Here is a 21,146-nt window from a genome sequence, read left to right on the forward strand (position 1 = left end):
TTCTTAGATACACATATATTAGATTATTAGGAATTGGTCTGTAGTCTTGAGTATTTATAAGATTTGAGAGTTTATTAATGTAAGAAGATGTGTTTAGGATGACGGTGGCATTTTCTTTATCGGCGGGAAGATTAACTAGAGTTTATGAAATTCCTTGTGAGGACGACTTCCGACCTTATATAGGCCAAAGAAATCGTAGAATCCAAAATAGGATTTATAAACATTCCATTTCTGTTCGCGATTCCGATTCAATTTCAGCTCTAGGTCAACACCATCTTCATACAGGTCACAAAATTGATTTTGAAAACTCCAGAACCATAGCCCCCATGCGCTTCTATAAACTAAGAATTATCCGAGAAGCCATAGAAATTGAAAAAAGGCCAAATTGTCTCAATAAAAGAGTCCTTCGAGATGGAGACCTCTTATAATGAAAATATCGTCCGCTCCAATCGCCAATCAAAATCCTACCATCAGAAATGTTAGCGGAACCCTCGCGCCAATCCCCACGCTAACCCCCACACCAACCTCCACCCAAACCACGTCACCATCGAATGAACCTCTTAATGAACCGTCCGCTGTTTCCGTAGCAGTGTAGTAGTGTCTCGGGAGACTGCAAAAACGAGATGTCTATCAGACAACAAAAAGGAAAGTATCTGTAAGTAGGATATATGATAAATTAGGAATGCCATCACTCTCGGTCAATCAAATTTAGAATATAGAAAATTAAAAAATCCATAAACATCTGAATGCCTTTAAATATTAACATTCGAAGAACAGATCCAAAGATTTACATATGAACAGGATTCTTCCGACGGATGCCATGCCTTCTCTGCCTCTTATATGCGTTATATGATAACTCATATAAACACCTAGAATTCTTTGAGATACGGTATTTATCGCCGCATTTATTACTAATGAAATCATCCTGGAGCGAAATACGAGAGAACTAGTAAAATCTAGAAAAGCAGCTTATTTTGGACACGTGATGGGAAATATTGTCTGATCGGTAAAATCTTCGTCTGAAGATAAAAGAGACAGAAGTTGTTTTTGTTGTTCTCATTTGAGCTCAATGCTCATATTTTTGTTTTAACATATATTATTGTTTAAATATATATTGGTATTTTTTATGCCCTTATTGTTTGTTCTCATACTTCATCTTAGATATTGTCAAATCTTGATATTTTTATAATTAAATATTTGAATATCATTTCTTCTTTGATATTTATTTCATCCATTCCAATTTCCGTTGTGTGCTACTAGCACCGGATTGTCTGGACAGCGTAAACTGTTAATCTCGTTTCCCATAATTATATCTTTTCATTTTCAGCTGTTATTGGATGAGTAAGTCCCTCGTTAATATTATGCTATGTTATTATTATTATGAGTAGAGCATCAACAGGAGCACAGCAAACATACGCAGAGTTAAAAACACAAACAAAAAAGCTAGGTCTGGAAATTAACACAGAAAAAAACAAAAATAATGATACAGACGAGAAGAAATATAGTCTCACAAAAGATTACACATGAAGATGACATTGCATGCTATGGCAGTAAAGTATGAAAGGAAAGTACTGAGGATATTACTAGGATCTGTGAGGGAAAACGGAATCTTCAGAAGTCGAAACGAGCTTTATCAACTTTAAAAGGAGCACAACTGTCAGACTTCTTCTCTTCTTCTTTACGTGCCATCTCCGTGACGAAGGTTGGCAATCATCACTACTTTTGACACAACTTTTGACACTACAGCCCAAAAGAGTTCAGTTGGACTGCATTCAAACCATTCTCTCAGGTTTTTCAGTCAGGACATTCTTCTTCTATCTATGCTGCGCTTTCCTTGAATCTTTTCCTGCATTATTAGTTTTAGGAATTCACATCTGTCACCAAAAACTTGTCTCGGACTAAGACATCGTTTGAAACATTAATATCTAGCACTTGGATATCTCAAGGATACGTTGGGCAAGCTATTAACACAAGGACCTTCTTAGAGATTACAGTAATAAAAGAAAATTACGTAAAAGAAGCAGAGACATACTAATTTTGGTCTGAAATCTACAGAATATAAGCAAAGATTTGAAGGAGAAGTATAAGGCAAAAGAAAGATCTTATAAGGGTATAAGGGTACGTTCATAACGAAGACCATCGCATCGTATTCTGGCCTAAAGCATAGCATTGGCAGTCAACGCTCGCATTTAAAATAATGCATTTATTTTACCTATCGATCGATTATGGTAGGATCCTATGGTTGGAGCGAGGGTCAGCGCCTCGTTGTGAGTGCCCAATAATACTGAATTATTTTAATGAAATAAAGTAATAACCAAAGATTAACTAAAGATTAAATAAAGTAATAACCAGAGATTTTTACTCTCTAACTAATTGGACATCATCGTGACTTTTCCCAAGACTAAAGTTAAAATTTATTTATTTGAACAATCTGATACACATCTAATCTTCTTTTCCATTTTGGTCTCCACATTCAATTTATTTAATATTTCGAATTTGTCATAAGGTACACAGCACTTTTGATGATATTTCGGTATATATTTCTATAACATATACATTTTATACATATTTATGTAGAGTTAATGAACAGAAAACAAAGTCTCAAACACTTATACCAAATACATATATATTGATGTTATACAAACATGTAAAGTGATAATTACGATACTCATTTGCTGAAAACCTTAGTGCATATAAAAATAAACATTGAAAATAAAGTATAAAGGTACCAGAAGTTATCAAGAGTTCGTTTAACATGAAAATTAAACCAAATAGACCAAAAATAAATTAATACTAAAATATTAATTTAACCACTGTACCTACCTAAACAATTAATTATTTATGCAGTGGTGTTAATGCTATTATATCTGCTAATGCTATCAAATACACACAAATTATGTGTTCGGAAAGGTTTTTAAAAACCCCGCCCTTGTGACGTCTGAGCTTAGGTAGTCCATTTTTAGATGATTTGATCAAATTAAGGATGTGACGTCATAGGCTGTCAATTTTTTGATTTGGTCAATCTAATTTGATCAAATATTTGACCGTGTGACACACGGACTTTTAATAATGCTATCAAATACACACAAATTATGTGTTCGGAAAGGTTTTTAAAAACCCCGCCCCTTGTGACGTCTGAGCTTAGGTAGTCCATTTTTAGAGGATTTGATCAAATTAAGGATGTGGACGTCATATGCTGTCAATTTTTTGATTTGGTCAATCTGATTTGATCAAATATTTGACCGTGTGACACACGGACTTTATGAAATTATATTTTTGGTTTTAAAACTTATTGAAGATAATATATTTTTAGATAAATATTTAACTTTTGTACCTATTCATATACAGCGTTGATATATTAGAAATAAACGTATTGTTAGAGTAATGGCAGAAATATAAAATGTTTAAAATATATGAAACTGGCTGTAATTTGACATTATTTTTCTGTTCCACTAACTCTACACATTAAAAGCTCTATTTAAACTGTTTACAAGAGACAAGCTTTCGGAAATCTATAAGTACGTCTAGAATCTGTTTTAAAGACAAACATTGATAAAGATTTCTTAGAGTAGATAGAAGAATTTATAACAGTTCATGTAACACACAGAGCATTTCTATGACAATTTGACAATAAAAGTAATATATATACTTTGGTTTTATTTTGTCTTAAGCGTAAGTTAAATTTTTAATCATTGCTTGTTATAGTAGCATATAGTTCTCTATTCTCACTCCCACCAACAATTGACCAATACCATCGATGCACACTGGAAATGGAGTACCGGACGAGAGTATAAAATGGCGTGGAAAGAGACAAGAATGAAGTTCGATCCGGAGTTTTGATCTGACAAGAACTTCTACCCAGCCTGTGAGTACTGATCAGAACCTACCATCTTTCCCATTCCTATGGTCAGTGTTGATCGATCGATTGATCGACCTCTCCCCGATCTTTGGGTATTGACTAAAGACATTCTTTCACCCTACCCAACCCAACACCACGAAGTCCATTCAGTTACCTAAGAGGATTCGTCTTCTTTCGTCGTCTTTTTTATTTTTTTTTATTTTACGTATCGTATAGGAGTCAATTTTATCTTGTTTGTTATTTTATATGAATATATTTTATCGATTACAATACTTTAGAGAGTTCATGTTTCAAAAGTAAGTGTCTTACTTTCGTGAGAATAAGACAGCTTCTATGAGTTCTTGTTGAGATTACGTTTTAGTTTTTCTAGTGATTCTAAAACTCTAGATGAACACATTTATAAATGTTAGCTTAAGGTTTACATAATATATATATATATATATATATATATATATATATATATAATATATATATATATATATATATATATATATATATATATATATATTAAATAACCCTGTTGTATAACCAAATATCAATACAATTTCTTGATACTATTTGTTAAACACGATATACTTTACCGTGATAATCTTGAGAAAACTTTTAATGTCTACAATTTATTTTCTTGATCTCTAATTTTGAAAGCCTTTCCATATGAAACATTTAGCTGAAGGATTATTAGAGTGGTGCATAAATTCAGCATTTGTGCGACGATTCTGATTTATTTATATTTTATTCTCTTTCTCGCATTGCATTGTACGAAAAATTGTGTTTCTCTCAGAGGTGTGCGGTCCATGGAAGCGAGGGAAGCACTGCTTCCCTATACTTCGATATAAGATATAATTAATATTTAATTATCATCAATTTTTCCCTAATCTCAGTAATCATGTAGGTAACAGGCATCGAAAAGTATTTAAAATTGATCGCATAAACGAATTTATATCTGGCAATGCCCGGCAACACAATTCATCGCATTAAGTCTCTACGCATCTGTTTTAATAGAAGCGCTTCTCAAATAGCCTCACTTATCCCCTTCAAACGTGGCTCAGGAATTGATGACCTCACCTACGAGTCATGTTGAATTATGTGGGAATTTGGTAAACAGACAGCGCTTTCTCGGCTGCCATCTGCCTTTATTTATTTAGTAGCAGTCGATTTACGATCGGTGGCCGCTGACGGATGAAAAAATTGTAAATTTTATGCTGCTTTTCTTCTTTGTTGTGAAAATAAATAGCTATACCTATTATTGTTTCTAACGAAAGTCTGCCTTTATCTGATCTATAATAAAAATGTGTTAGCTTATCACCAGGGCTCTATGGTCCTGGCTTAGTACCAGGGTGTTATGTTCTTGGTGACATTGGTACCTGATTTTATAGATACTTTCAACATTTTTTCATACAGCTTACCTTTCATGTTTATTATTTTCATATTGTATTCACCAATGTAATTGTTTCCTTTATTTTACACAATAATTGAAAACTGTGTTTTATGCTAGTATTAGATATTTAATAAATATTTAAGAAATACTCTATGTGTACAAGTTTACATTTACATTTATTAAAAAAATAATATTAACATTGAAAGACGTAGTTACATCTATTTTGTTCCTGATAAGTGAGGGAGAAAATAAATGGATGCAAAATATTGTGTTTTATTACTTTCACTAAATTTTTTCACATTGGTAAACTGAATGACAGGGCGAACAATCACAGGCATTTGAAACGCATGTTGGGCTGCGACAGGGAGATGCGCTGGCGTGTCTCCTTTTCAACATAGCTTTGAAAAGGCGGTCAGGGATGCCCAAATAGACAGCAGAGGAAACATTTTTAATAAATCATCCCAAATTTTGGCATATGCAGATGATGTTGATCTAGTTGCCCGCACAACACGCAAGCTAGAAGAAATATATACCACCTTGTCACACGCTCAAAAAATATGGGCCTGCAAGTAAATGAAAATAAAACTAAGATAATGGCATCAACACCCAACAATAGAGCCAGAAACATCGGCCACCAATTCACGGTTGATAATTCTACCTTTGAAGTGGTGGACAAATTCACATACTTAGGCTCCCTGATCACCAAGGAGAACGTCATGACGGAAGAAATCAAGCGAAGAATAATCCTAGCAAACAAATGCTATTTTGGACTGAGTAGACATATGAGAAGCAGAAACTTAAACCAAAAAACAAAAATAACCATATACAAAACCCTTATACAACCAGTGTTGACATATGGGTCGGAGGCATGGACCATTTCCAAGGCAGATGAAAATCTCCTGCTTATATTTGAACGAAGGATCCTGAGAAGAATATTTGGTGGCATCTGTGAAAATGGTGTTTGGAAAAGGAGGTACAACTACGAGATATATCACAGATATAAACATATATTTGGTGGTAAAGACGTAGTATCCTTTATAAAAATAGGAAGACTAAGATGGGCAGGACATCTGGCAAGATCACAGCAGAACAACCCTCCTAGAAGAATCTTATGTCACAACCTGTGGGAAGTAGAAAAAGGGGTAGACCAAAACTCAGAGGAGGGATGGTGTAGATGAGGATGGTAGACAATAGGCGCAGCAAACTGGCAACAGTTGGCAATGGATAGAACTGACCTGGCGTAATAGACTTGAAAGGTCGAGGCTCTTTTATAGGGCTGTAGCACCAATGCTGATGATGATGAAACTGAATGACAGTGGCGCAAGACAGACTGGGTTGGAGACACGAGGAAGAGGCCTATGTTCAGCAGTGGACTTTGAGGCTGGATGACGACCATTTTGTCATGAATTTTCCTTTTTAGTTCAAATGTGACAGCTACGTTTACTAAAATTTGTATCCTTTTGTTGTCACAGTCTCAATAGAAGACCCCAAAAATGGACAACATCAAAGCAAAAGTGGGGAGAAACTGGCATCAAATAGTACAGAGAAGGGTGGTGAACTCATGGGGAGGCAATATACGTCCTTGGTCTTGCTTTGATTATCAGACACTTAACCTTAATATCAATCCATAAATAATAAAAAAAACATAGGAAAAGTTATAAAACACAACTTATTTAAAATTCTATTTTTTTAAATAAAAAAGATGCTGGGATACATTTTTAAAAAAATACTTGAATAAAATTATGATAATATTTCTTTACAATTTTAAATTTATAAAAAACTGCTCTATAATTTTGCCAGATTTTTGGGTTTTGTTTTTATTATTTGTCGAAATAAAGAAATTTAAGTACATAATCTAAAATGTTTTTACTACTGACAAAAATTAAATGGATTATCTATAGGTATAGGTACCTCCGTTAAAGATACTTTTTGATTTTTATGAAAATACGTCTTTCCTATACGTCTCTTTATTTTAGTGTTTTAGTTCTCTATTTGGTTAATTTTGTCGCCAAATACTAGTAATTTGAGTCTTTTATTGAATTAGTAAATAGATAACAATGCCGAAAAGATGCACATCTGTCGCACTTCTCTCAGTATTTTTATTAATTTAGATATCAAGATATTTATGGATAAAACTTTAATGCAATTCAATTACCTTTAAAATGAGTTAATATATATTAAATAAGTATTTATCATTGATATTACCACATAGAACTTATTTAAAAACATGCCAAAATCATTTATCTAAAATAAATATTTTAAATATATAAAGTTTTATGTAAAGTATTTGACTTTACTTTACAAAGAGCTCTTGTGGTTTATAGAAATTTATTTAATTCACAAAAGTATTCAGAGCAAAATTATAGATCAGAATTATTACGAGATGCTATAAAAAATTTCTTATAGTACGGGTAAAAATGATTCCTCGCACATTTACCGGATTAATAAATATAGTAAATTTAAAGATTTTCTTACTATATACATTAGTAGAATGGCTTACACGCATTTTATTCTTATAAAATTGTGCGTCTTATATTCAATGGGGTATACACTTTTTCTGCCAAGGTCATACTTATCGGACAGTGATATCACACGAACCATAATTTTTGCGTGTACTTTTTATATGTTGGTTATAAAAAATATAGTAGAACTAAGCAATGCAATATATTGGAGGAGCAACAGGAATTTAGAATCAAGAGATCCATGACTGACGTAATCTTCATCTTACAACATCAAATAGAAAACTTTATAGAATTGGACAAAACTACAATTGTTCGTTTATGATCCTTAGACAAGCATTTAACAGCGTTTGATTTAATGAGGTACTTGAAATCATGAAATGGCAGAGAGTTACTGGCATCTAAGAAATGGACATCCTTAGAAGATTACCGTGAAAACTCAAACAAATAATGATTAGAAATTAATATATAAGAAAAACCCTCGGAAGAGGAAGAACTATTTTTACCGATATACTCTAAAAACAACTTATATGGTACGTAGGTATAAACAGAATGAATAAAACCGAATATCAAAATGTTAACCCATACAAAGAAGGAACAACGTGTGTCCAAGAGAGACCTAGCAAAAATGTATATTAAAAATCGAGTATTATCTGGTGGTTTGAATGTAGCATATCTTTTTTATTTTGATTTCAACATACTCGAAAAAAGTTATGATTCATGTTCTTATAAATAGAAAATGTGAAAGTTTGTGGATTTTTTTATAATATGTAATTAAAATGTAATATTATCAACTTCTTTTGGCGAATCACCTTAATTTTCTGAGATTTTAGTTATTTTGATATTTTTTTCTTTTCCGTTCATATAATTTTAAAAGTTTTTTCTTGCAAACATATTCTGCCAATGTTCAAAATTGGCACCCCACATCCTTATTATTCCTTTAAATATTTGTATCGATACTACATCCTTTGGTATCATAAATATGTGATTTATAAAAATATGTAGAAAATATCCAATCTGATAAAATATAATCTTTATACGGAGCTCTAAATTCAAAACTTGAAGATGTATTTTTAAGATAAAAAAAATTTATGAAAAAAGTTCGTCCACAAATATATGTCTCAAACTAATTATTTGCAACAATTTCCGGTACACTAAATGAGTTTTGTAGATTGTAGAAAAGTAGATTTGTGGTCTAGCACATGGAGAAGCTATAGACAAAATAATTATAAGAATCTAATCGTAATGGATACACCATACCTTGAGAAAACCAAACAACATTACGAGGCAACCTTTAAATTTCCATAGGACAGAAAAGAGAAGAATGGGCTAACTCCACCTCTATCTTCTCTCCTTAATATAGATGTAGTGACGTCATGCAATTCATGTAACTATTGCTGTTCAATTATTTCTTTCCTATGCGTGTTGTGGTGCTTCGCAGAATGAGTAACCAGTCATGTCCTTTATTTGGTCTAACCATCATGCTTGAGATCTTCCTTTGGATCTTTTGCCAGCTACATAGTTTTCAATTATCATTCGTTCCATGCCTTATTTTCTTCTAGTTGTATGTCCAAAATGTCTTAGTATATTTTGGTTGATAGTTGTGGTGAGTCTAGTGTTGATTTATTGGTGCGGTACATAGTGTGCGCAAATTTCTACGGTGGATCCTCAGTTTAAATAGAGCTTGAACAAGGAGTAGTTTTGTTTTTTTTATAATATCAGTGCTTACATATTTTTTGTGAGATTGCATATTGCCGATTTGGCCATTGTAACGCGTAGAAAAATCTTGTCTTCGCACCCTGCACTATTATTGATGAAGGAACCTAAGTAATTAAATCTGACTACTTCGTGCTTTGCCATGTTTCTTATCTTTGTTTAGTTGTTTCTATCTTGGTTTTTTGTTTATTTATTTTCAAACCATTATCCTTCCTCACCATTCCCAATTCATTCATACTTTATTCTAGATCTTTTGCTGAACACTTCGTTTTCGTCATCTTATTGTTGCTTTACCTTGCAATTTGTCAAAACTGGACCCATAATGTGTTCCAAAACTGTATATATGAAATAGAATGGGGAATATTATACATCCCTGCCGAACTCTAGATACCCATTTGAAATTTTCGAATTCACGTTACCAACTCTTATATTGGTGGTACTATTTAAAAACAGTTCTTGTAATAAATAGATTAGATGTTCTGACGTACTTATTTCCCTAAGTATATGCAACATTTTATTCCATTTTACGTTATCAAAGACCTTGGAGTAGCCAACAAAAAACAAATATGTTTCCATATTATTGTCTCGAGATTTTCTATAATTTGACGAATATTAAGACTGTGGTCCCTTGTGCCCCTAGCTGGACTGAATCCACATTGTTCTTGGGGAATCTGCGGAAAGAGTATTGATTTTTTTATACGTCATTAGGATGGGAGGTTCTTGTAGAGGAGTACGTGAACATTGACGCAGGAGATTTTTTTTTGGACATAAAGAAAGAATGACTTGATGGTTGGCATTGGACGTAGAATGACGAAGAAGAAGAACCCGATTATTTTCTTGACACGTGACACGACAAACAGAGAAGAAGAGGAAAACGAAGAAGAATTGTTAATGTGACGATCGATGGAACAGAAGACGAAAAGAAGATTTGACAAATGCGAAAAAGTAGAAGATTTGACAAACAGACAAAAAAGAAGAATTAACAGACAGACAGAAAATCAGACGAAAACGAAGAGCTGTGACAGCCGAAAAGAAGACGAATATTGACAATTGACATGACAGCTACCTCACCTATCCACCTAGCCCACCTCGCGGTACAACAAAGAATGCCGCCTAACCCACCTGGCAGTACATCAAAGGATGCAGCTGATAAGAAAGTTGCCAGGCTCCGAGAAATTTTCCCAGGCCCAAGTGTCTCATACTCTTGTCTCATACTTTATGGGAATAGAAGTGAGCTTATCTCAGTCATTTAGCCACTTTTCGGTGCTCCAGATTTCATTGCAGATTCTAAGCATTACTTCATCCCTACCTCTCCTATTTCATAGAGTGTCTTAGCTATTTTCCATCTTCTCCTTCTGCTTTTCTGAATTTTGACTTTTTATCGCCGCCTCAATTTCTGATTTCAGTATTTGTGTTTTTTTCCATAAATTCTTTCCTCTGTAAAGCTACAATAAAAATACAAATTTATGCGAAAACCAAAGCTATACCAATCAATAGAGGAGTTCGCCAGGGAGATGTTATCTCACCAAAACTATTCATACTTGAAGTGGAAGACGTGTTCAAAGATATTAACTGGGCAGATACAGAAATAAATGTTAATGAAAGAAAACTGAGTCATTTGAGATACACTAATGACATTGTAATACTCGCTACAAGTTTCGAAGAACTGCAGACCATGATGACGCAACTATTTCAAGCTTCGGAAAAAGTAGGTTTTAAGATGAACTTGAAAAAAAAACAAAAATAATGACAAATACACCGAACATTAGAGAAATAACGTTGAACGACATAAATTTAGAAACAGTAAGCGAATACATCTACCTGGGACATATAATGAAAGTAAACAAAGAAAATCAAACTGCCGAAATTACCAGAAGAATAATGTTAGCGTGGGCAGGATTTGGAAAACTGAGTTGGATCTTGAAAAGCACTAAAATAGAACAATATTTTTGAAAACCAGAATTTACGATCAGTGTATCCTCCCTATTCTCACTATGGTTCACAGACGTGGACAATCACCAAGTCTAATATGGATAAAATAGTAAAAGCACAAAGAGCGATGGAAAGATCAATGCGCGGGGTGAGACTTATAGACAAAAAAACAAACAAATGGATTAGAAGGAAAACCAAAGTAAAAGACGCGAGAGAACATGCTGCCAAATTAAAATGGAGCTTCGCACGACACAATGCCCGACTGAAGGATAAAAGATGGAACCACGAAATACAACAATGGAGATCATGGTTAGGAAAGAGAAGCAGAGGAAGACCACAAATGAGATGGGCAGATGACATTAAGAAGATCGGAGGACACAACTGGAAGCAAGTGGCACAAAATAGAAAACACTGAATTGACTAAAAGTTGGATTACTTAAGGCTGAAGAAGAAGAAGATTCATTTTGTATCTTCATACCAAGTTTTTCACTTATTAATTGAGTCTCGAAGCTTTAATGCTTATGTTAGGCTCTAGACACTTTTAATTCTTGATTTTAAATTATGAATGCTAGAATGTTATGATAATCTTATCATTGTTTTATATATCGAAGCCAGTTACAAATGAAACAACTGATAATGAAAGAGATACAAGTTTAGCATTTTGATTAAGTACACAAAAATATTCTACAAAGAAAGAATACTAGGAGAAAATTTCACATTGACAAATTATTATTAATTACTAAGACATTCTTCTTCTTCTTCAAGTGCCATCTCCGCGGCGGAGGTCGGCAATCATCATAGCTATTCGGACTTTTGAGACGGCTGCTCTGAAAAGTTCATTTGATGTACATCCAAACCACTCTCTCAGGTTGCACAGCCATGACATTCTACGCCTCCCTATGCTTCTCTTTCCTTGGATCTTTCCCTGCATAATCAGTTGGAGCAAGGTGTATTTCTCTCCACGTGTAATATGTCCGAGATATTCCAATTTTCTTGTTTTAATTATATTTAAGGTTCTATTAGAGGTTCTCAGAACCTCTTTGTTTGTGACGTGTTCTGTCCACGATATTTTCAGAATTCTCCTATACACCTACAGCTCGAATGATTCCAGTTTTTTCATTGATGTCGCATTCAAGGTCCAAGATTCCATTCCATAAAATAAAGTCGAAAAAACATAGCTCCTCGCCAACCTAACTTTTAGTTCCAATTTTAAATCTCTTGTACATATCACTCTTCTCATTTTGTTGAAATTTGCTCTACCCTTTTCTATTCTGATTTTGATCTCCTGAATGTAATCATTTGTGGAATTAATCATTGTTCCCAGATATGCATATTTGTCCACTTGTTCGACGTTGGTTCCGTTTATTAGAAGATTCTCGTTATTTCTTTGAGTTTTCGATATTCTCATAAATTTCGTCTTCTTGGCATTCATTGTTAGACCATACTCTTTTCCATACTCCGCTATTCTGGTCACCAGTCTCTGAAGATCTTCATTATTTTCGGCTAAGATCATAGTGTTGTCCGCATATCTAATGTTGTTAATGGGAACTCCATTTACCTTTATTCCAGCTGTTTCACCCTCAAGATCGTTTTTCAGGATCTTTTCGGAGTAGGCATTAAAAAGAATTGGCGACAATACGCATCCCTGTCTCACTCCACATCTTATTTCAATTTCTTCTGACAGCTGTTCGTTAACACGTACTTTTGCTCGCTGTTTATAGTATAAATTTGATATGATCCTGAGGTCGTTGTAGTCAATCTTCTTTGATTTCAGGACATTCATTAATTGTTTATGCCTTACTTTATCGAATGCTTTATTATAGTCAATATTGATTGGCATCCAGGCATCTTTGTATCAGTATATTAAGTGAAAAAAGAGCTTCACGCGTTCCTAGGCCCTTGCGAAAACCAAATTGTGTATCATTAACGTCTATGTCCAGTTTGTGATATATTCGGTTATGGATGACTTTTAGTAGTAACTTTAGCACATGAGACATCAAGCTAATTGTGCGGTAATCTCCACATTCCCTTGCGTTTTTTTTTTGGGAGACAAATAAAAATCGACGTTAACCACTCTTTGGGTAATACGCCTGAACTATAAATTTGGTTCAAGAGTGTCACTAAAACATCAATGTGCTTCTCATCTAGAATTTTTAGGATTTCTATAGGAAGCATGTCAGGTCCAGGGCTTTTCCCACTCTTCATTGTTTTTAATGCGTGTAATATTTCTTCTTTTGTAATATATGAACCTATTTCTTCTGACGTAAGTTCTATGTGCTCCAGATCTCGTCTTTCATCATTGAACAATTCGTCTATATATTCTGCCCATCTTTGTACTTTCTCGTCCGTATGTGCCTATCCAGAATTGCACGAGTTGGGTTTTGTTTTCTTAATCCTGTCAGTTCTTTAACTTTCTTGTGTAGGTTAAACATATCATATTTATTTTGAAGGTCTTCGATCTCTTTGCATTTCTCTTCAAAGTATTTTTCTTTTGTCTGCTTTATCATCTTCCTGATCTCGTGGTTTATCTCTCTGTATTTATTGTTGTCTTTGTTTTTAAATTGTCTCCGTTATTCCATCATATTGAGTATCTCGTCATTCATCCATTCTTCTTTTCTCCTTGCAGAAGTCTTTTGTATTTCTTTACAGGGTTCCAGTAGACAATGTTTTAGTCGATCCCAGTACTCGTCAATATCATTGGTGTCTGTGTTCAATTTGCTGCAGTTCACATGCAGTTCATGTTGGAGGCATTCTTTTACTTAAGGTTCTTTAAGTTTTCTGGTGTGTATTGTAGGGGTTCTTTGATGTCTTTTAATATTTTTAAGGGTGAGTGTAATCTTGGCGATAAGTGGATTGTGATCTGAGGCCACGTCTGATCCAGGATATGCTTTCACGGCTTTAACAGCATTACGGTATCTTTCATTGATCATAATGTAGTCAATCTGGTTCCTGACTACTTTCTCCGATGTATCTGCGGGCGAACGCCATGTATACAATCGTCTGTTTGGTAACTTGAAAAACTTGAAAAAGTTTTATTGAAAAACTAAGAAATTCACACAAATTTAGACCTGGATTAGTTAAGGTGGCACGCCAAAAATTATTCTATACTCAAACATTGTAAACTAGAGTTTCCTGCATTTTTATAGAGTTACTCTATAGAGTTACATGCTGTCACATGAGTTGTAAATAAACACACATCTCAGTGTAAAATTCCATCTCTATAATAACGTATTCATGCCAAACTAGTTATTTATGCTACTATTAATATTTTCAATATTTTAATTCTGTAATTGTAAAATGTAATGTTGAAAAGCTTTTGATAGATATACCATTCAATGGGGAGGTTCTTGTTTAGGATGAAGATATCAAAAACGGTATTACTAGATATACTAGATTATTAGAGAAACAAAAAGATTGGAAACCTTCCGATTTACTTTACTGGAATGCAAGAATGTACATAGAAGATGAGTCTATGAAGAAGATGTATCTGGTTAAACAAATTAGGAACAATTCTCTAAGAAGATGGCAAATAAAGAAGACGAAAGTCTTTTGAAATTTAAAGAATAATGAAAATAAATAATTCATCTGGATCCAGTCAGTATAAAAACAAAAATAAACAACAGAAGACATTATCAATTTGTTCTAGAAAACTCTAGTTTACATCAAACATAGATTGATTTATAAACTAAACACATTTTTACTACATACCAAAACGTTTACTTAATGTACGATTTATCGATCAAAAATATTGTCGCAATAATATACATACTTTAGTCAAACGATAACCTAAACAGTTTATTTAACCTTTGATATCCTAGAAACCTGTACAACCGTCGTCAAGAGTACAAAGAAGAACAGGGATTATGCATAGGTGGAATGTTGTCCTCCAGCGGAAGAATTTCTTGTTTTTTCGACTTGTCTCTAATTTCTTCCACTCGTTCGAATACTCTCAGCAAATTCAAGCCTGCTAAAGAGATGACATCTTTTTCGGTCCATAAAGGATCGGCCAGAAGTTCGGCGAATAGGTAGGGGTACTTTGAGACGTCTTCCAGACCGCTTGGTGTCATGTTAATTCCGTCGTATCCTAGGAAAAACAGTAATTTTACTACAATTAAAACAGATAAATTATTTTCTAGCTAGGTGTCAAAAAATACTGTTTTAGCGATTTAGTAAAGTTTGAAGTATGATAAGCAATTACTAATAAACAATTAATAAAGTAACCTCTACGTCTAAGGAATTGCCGCTTGACAGTAATTGATTACTCTTGCTCAATATTAAATACAGTTTAAAATTATTGCACGCTTAATACACAAGCATCGAAAAAAATCGTAATTAGGGCAAGCTTTGGAATAAGTCTTCTTTCTTTTGTGTGGTTAGCTACTTTCTTACAAAAAGAATCAATGACGTATAATAAATAGACTCAGTGAATGCTGTAAAAAGTGTCCTAAACATAATAGCTCCGTTTGTATTATTGTTATGATACGAAGTTCACGATTTTTTACGAAGTGGCAGCGGAATAAGACAAGTGGATTCGTTGAGCCCTATGCTCTTCGATTTGACCATGGATGAAATCATTAAAAGCGTTAACAAAGGAAGAGGATACTGACTGGGAAACAAATAAATAAAAATACTCACGCAGACAACGCAATATTGATAGCCCAAGATGAAGATAGTCTGCAAAGACTGGTCCACAGATATAACAAAAGAGCAAAAGAATTTAATATGACAATCTCATCTCAGAAAACTAAAACAATAGTAGTCAACAAAGAACCAACCAGATGTAAAATAGAAATTGATGGCATCAGTATTTAACAAGTAATGGAAATAAAATATCTGGGAATTACACTGTCTAGCTATGGAGACCTGGACAAAGAAGTGAGAGATCAAGTACAAAAAGCAAATAGACTGACAGAATGCCTTAATAACACTATATGGCGAAACAGACAAATTAACACTGAGATGAATTCAAGAATTTATAAAGCCAGTGTAAGACCAATAATGACATATGCCATATGACAGAAACAAGACCCGACACAGCCACAACGCAAAGGCTACTGGAAACGGCAGAGATGAGAGTACTGAGAATAATTACAGGAAATATGCTGAGAGATCGAAAGAGAAGTAAAGACATTAAAAGAAAATGTAACGTAGAGTGTATAAATGAATGGACACAAAATAAAAAAAAAAAAGAATGGAATCACCACATAAGCAAAATGGAGGAGAACTGTCAAAATAGCAAGAGATAAGTCACCAATCGGCAGAAGAAGTATCGGACGACCGCGCAAAAGATGGACTGACAACATTCCATAGAGGTATTATTCCGCCAATAAACAAGCAGAACTGCTTATAAAGAGGAAAAAGAAGAAGAAAAAGAAGAAGAAGATTATATATCAAGTATAGAAAGCTGCGGGGCGCGGTTCGTAGACTTACTACGGTTGCCTCTTCCGACTGGGGTGGGGATGCTTGAGTTACGTCACCAGAGTACACAAGAAAGAACAAGAATACAAAACCCATTTATTCTCGATTGAAACTGAATGTAGAGGGCAGGCCGATTGCAGTGTTGATTGGTTAAAAGGGAAGAATTACGTCACGTAAGAGAGTACAGTTCATCGAGCAGAAAGACAAAAGAGGGAATCTAATCGTTATGAAAAGGCGACCAAAAAAGTGGCCTCTTATGGCGGACATATCCGGAAATGCGAATGCGCCAAATTTAAATTTTCCGATACTTATTAACAGTAGCTATAAAATAGTTTTCAGAATGTGTCTTAGACGAGAAAATTTTAATTAAATATTAACGATAACAGTCTAAAATGTGAAACAATTGTTAAAAAACTTCAATATAAATAAGATTTCATGTGACAGTTGGTACAAATAATAACATAACCCAACTAAATTTGATTTCTTAAACAAGGAAAGACTCTCTTTCCTTGTTTAATTTGGCCTCTCAAGATGGCACTTCCTGTCTAACAATATTTTTGCCCCCACTACCTTTACATTCCCTCTTCTGTCTTTTTGCTCGATGGTACAGTTTCGGGCTTAATGTTCATTGGTTAGGCGGAAGAGGCAACCGTAGTAAGTCTACGAACCGTGGCTGCGGGGTCTATTTATTATACGTCATTGTAAAGAATTTACAACATAACCTAACTTAAAACACAAATTTTTAAATAAAGTAAGCTAACATACGTTTAAGCCCTTTTGATTACTTCAACAATTTATAATACCTACAGGGGATCTATTCGTGGGAAATTTAATAAAACTCATAAACAAGATCATTTAAGTTAAACACTATTTGCCTGTGTGGTCTATTTTAAGTATTTTCAAAAGTTCTAAAGCATACAAAAATCGTGAAAAATGTGTGATATTTAAAAAACTAGTTACTTTAGAATGGAGAATTCCAGTCATGTTATTTAGTCCAAGCTGTAGAGACAAAAATGAATAATAGGTAAAAGAAATAAATTAGACTTACTCACAATCAATTTGATTTTACTACCTGAAACGACCGGTTTCGCTTTCTCAAATTTGCAAAGCATCATCAGGTCAGTGGTACAAAGTAAATTAAATGCTGAAATTATAAAAAGCTCATATTAGGGTGCTGTCTTATAAAGGTATAGATCAAAAATGTTATAGTAATTATGCCAATATTACATGTCTGTGTTTATTAATATGCATAAAATTGCTTTAGTAGACAAAGTAACAACCCACAAATTGGTAAAAACATATTCTCTATTACCAAGTAATGTAGTGTCAATAAGCCCCCTTTTTTTAAAGTTTTATGTCTGTTTTGTCCCTTTAATTGTGTTCTGTTTGTCCCTAATTGTGTTTTAGTTTTATAATTTTAACATTTGACATCACAATTCTCTGCCTAAACAGAAATTAAATGCTTTTTATCCAAAATCTGATAATTACAAGTCAAAGAAATTGCACACTCACAAAGTAGCACAACTACTTTCATTCATTGTCATATAACTGTCCTCTTTCTGTAAAACATTTCAATAATTTAACACACATTTATAAAATATATCTCCTGAATAAATATAAATAACTTTAATAATTTAAATAATATAAAACATCAATCTTTCATTTAACAAACAATCACATATACCTTACTCCAATACCATCTGTTAACATCTTTCCCCTTAAGAAACTCCCTCGTTAATTGTCAGACAGTTACAACATTAACCGAAGATCACCCATTATCAGCAATACAGGATAGTTTGAACTATGTATCACGAATCATTACATAAAAATTCTTGTACCGGAATATAAATAGTATTTTGTTTATTTCTAATTTATTACAATTCAATAGATTATCTCTTACCAATTTGTGGGTTTTTTTTACTTTGTCTGCTAAATCAAATTTATGCATATTAATAAACACAGACATGGAATATTGGCATAATTACTATAACTTTTTTGATCTTTATAAGCCAGCACCCTGATATGGGCTTTTTATAATTTCAGCATTTAATTTACTTTTTACCGTTTGACCTGAAGATGCTTTGCAAATTTTAGAAAGCGAAACCGGTCGTTTTGGGTGGTAAAATTAAATTGATTGTGAGTAAGTCTAATTTATTTCTTTTACCTATTTGAAATGGACTCACGCAAGCAACACATTTATGATTTACAAAAACGAATGTTTTGATGATTAATTAGAGAATTTTTGAAACCCTCACACTACCTAAGGAAAGGAATGCTAAAAGTTTAGAACGTTTCAAACAACAAGAAAAGACTAATGCATTAATGTTAATGCTAATGTTAATAGCAAAATAAAGTTAGTATGTATCGGCATAGCTCGCAAGAAAGGAAAAAAATATAATAAAATATGTATGGCAACATGGAAGGCAACCGCATATACGTATTTCTGACTATTGGTCGTCTTCAGTACGGTGCAACCAAGTTAGAAAAGGAGCATGTTAACTTGGGAAAGGATCACTACAGTTTAGCTCCCTCCGTGGATGTGTTAGTTGTTGCTCTGGAAACTTCAGAGGTTTCTAAAATTATTGTCACAAATTGGTCGCATTGTAAATGTAATAAGAAGTAACAAGAGGTCTCCCGACTTCTTGTTACTTCGTATAGATGCCGCTGCTAGCGTACCAGGCTGTTTTTTTAATTATAACGGCCCAATACTAGACTGCATTTCATTTTAGTTTGAACTTCCACAAATGTTTCTGATGAGGAGTTGTATAACTCGAAACACGTGTAGAACAAGCGTAGAATTCGAATTGAAATGGAGTGCAATCTTTTACTTTCATTTTAATCTTTTCTATACGTAAAGACTGAAAAAGATAGTGTTTTTCAAGGATGAACTGTAGATGCATGTTGGAGTAAAAAGTTATTCCTAGAGTCGTTCAACAGCTTTCAGTAAGAGGTTTTGAATTTGCGGTTCACCTAATTCGCTATCGAAGAGAGGTCTCTCGACTTCTTGTTACTTCGTATAGATACCGTTATCGATAATTCGATGCCCTGATGATCTAAAATACGACCTTTTTAATTGCTCTGTATATTAAAATCAAGTTATAAATCATCTTATTTGTATGATGATTTTTGCTTGAGAAGCTTGTGACACAGAAAAGGGTAGAAGATATAAAAAACTGAAAAGGATTTCCGGCAAAGATATGCTGATAATATTGGTGCTTCCCTCTCAAATTTTTAAAAACACACAAGGAATTTAATGTGGTATGCTATGTGTAATAAAACAGAAATTTGCCCAAAGTTTTAAAAAATATATATGAATCACTTATTTCAGAAATAACCTAAGTTACATTTTGGCGATTTTGAGTTTATAACACCAACATGTATTTTTGTGGGTTACACACAATTTAATGCAGAATACACCTAAGTCCCGTAAGCATAGTTGATTTTATATCGATTTAAAATATTTATATATTTCTGAAACTACCTTAGTACCGGACTAAGGTTGTTTCTGCACTGAATTGTCAGTTGTCATTTTGCATATATAACCTATGAAATTCATAGTGTTTCTATTGTTTGTTCTTATCGCTGCTTACAAAAAGTTGTCTGTAGGTATATTGGAAGAAAAATCATATTTTAATATTATTATGAACAACGATCAACCAATCACTAGTGCTGAAAACGCTTAGGATGGAGAGCCTGCTACTAAAAGGCCTAAGGGAATTAGAAAATCGTATGAATATCAGCGTAATGTTATCAGAAACTGTAGAGTTAAAGGGTAAACATATATTAGCTACAAAAAGAAGGCCATGGAAGCAAAGCAAATAAAACCTCAGTGCAAGTAAGATAATAAAAATATAATATTTATGAGTTTGTTCATTATCGGTTCCTGGTTGGCCATTCTCCTAATAGTCTCGTTGCTTAATCTATCCCATTTTGTCTTTCCAACTATCCTTCTTAGATGTCTCATCTCAATTGCGTTTATCCTGCTCTTATGTTTTTCCAGAATTGTCCAGTTTTCACTCGCATAGAGCATAGTCGGTATCAATATTGTGTTATATATTTTTATTCTTGTTTCTCGTGCAAGTTCTCTTTTTCCCATTATTTGACCAATACTACAGGACAAAAAAGAAAATTTGACCACACTGCTTCAATGGGTGGAGGAACCGTTCAAACCATTTTACGAAAATATTATTCAAACATCAGCAACTAAGAAAAAATCCAAGGAAGTCACAAAATAAACCGTATGATATTAAAATTGTTTAGTAATAAATACTTTTAGTTTAGTAATAAATACATTAGGTGTAATCTATTAACTTCAAACTTCATTTTTAGTGAAAATGTTCAGATAAACTCTCAAACGTTTTTTTCATCTCCTGCAAAATGTCCG

At 33.5% G+C, this 21,146-nt stretch overlaps 1 protein-coding gene across 1 annotated transcript in view; it reads right to left on the reverse strand.

Annotated features, from left to right (window-relative positions):
- Positions 1–7,481: 7,481 nt before the first annotated feature.
- The window catches only part of LOC140444999 (dipeptidase 1-like), a 111,911-nt gene continuing 98,246 nt past the window's right edge, over positions 7,482–21,146 (reverse strand). Inside the window, exon 4 of the mRNA XM_072536768.1 lies at positions 7,482–15,428. Within this exon, the coding sequence (XP_072392869.1) occupies positions 15,181–15,428 (248 nt within the window). The 3' untranslated portion in view covers positions 7,482–15,180. The remainder of the gene's footprint in view (positions 15,429–21,146) is intronic.

This window comes from Diabrotica undecimpunctata, chromosome 7, assembly GCF_040954645.1.
Source record: "Diabrotica undecimpunctata isolate CICGRU chromosome 7, icDiaUnde3, whole genome shotgun sequence".
In the NCBI taxonomy this organism is placed as follows: domain Eukaryota; kingdom Metazoa; phylum Arthropoda; class Insecta; order Coleoptera; family Chrysomelidae; genus Diabrotica; species Diabrotica undecimpunctata.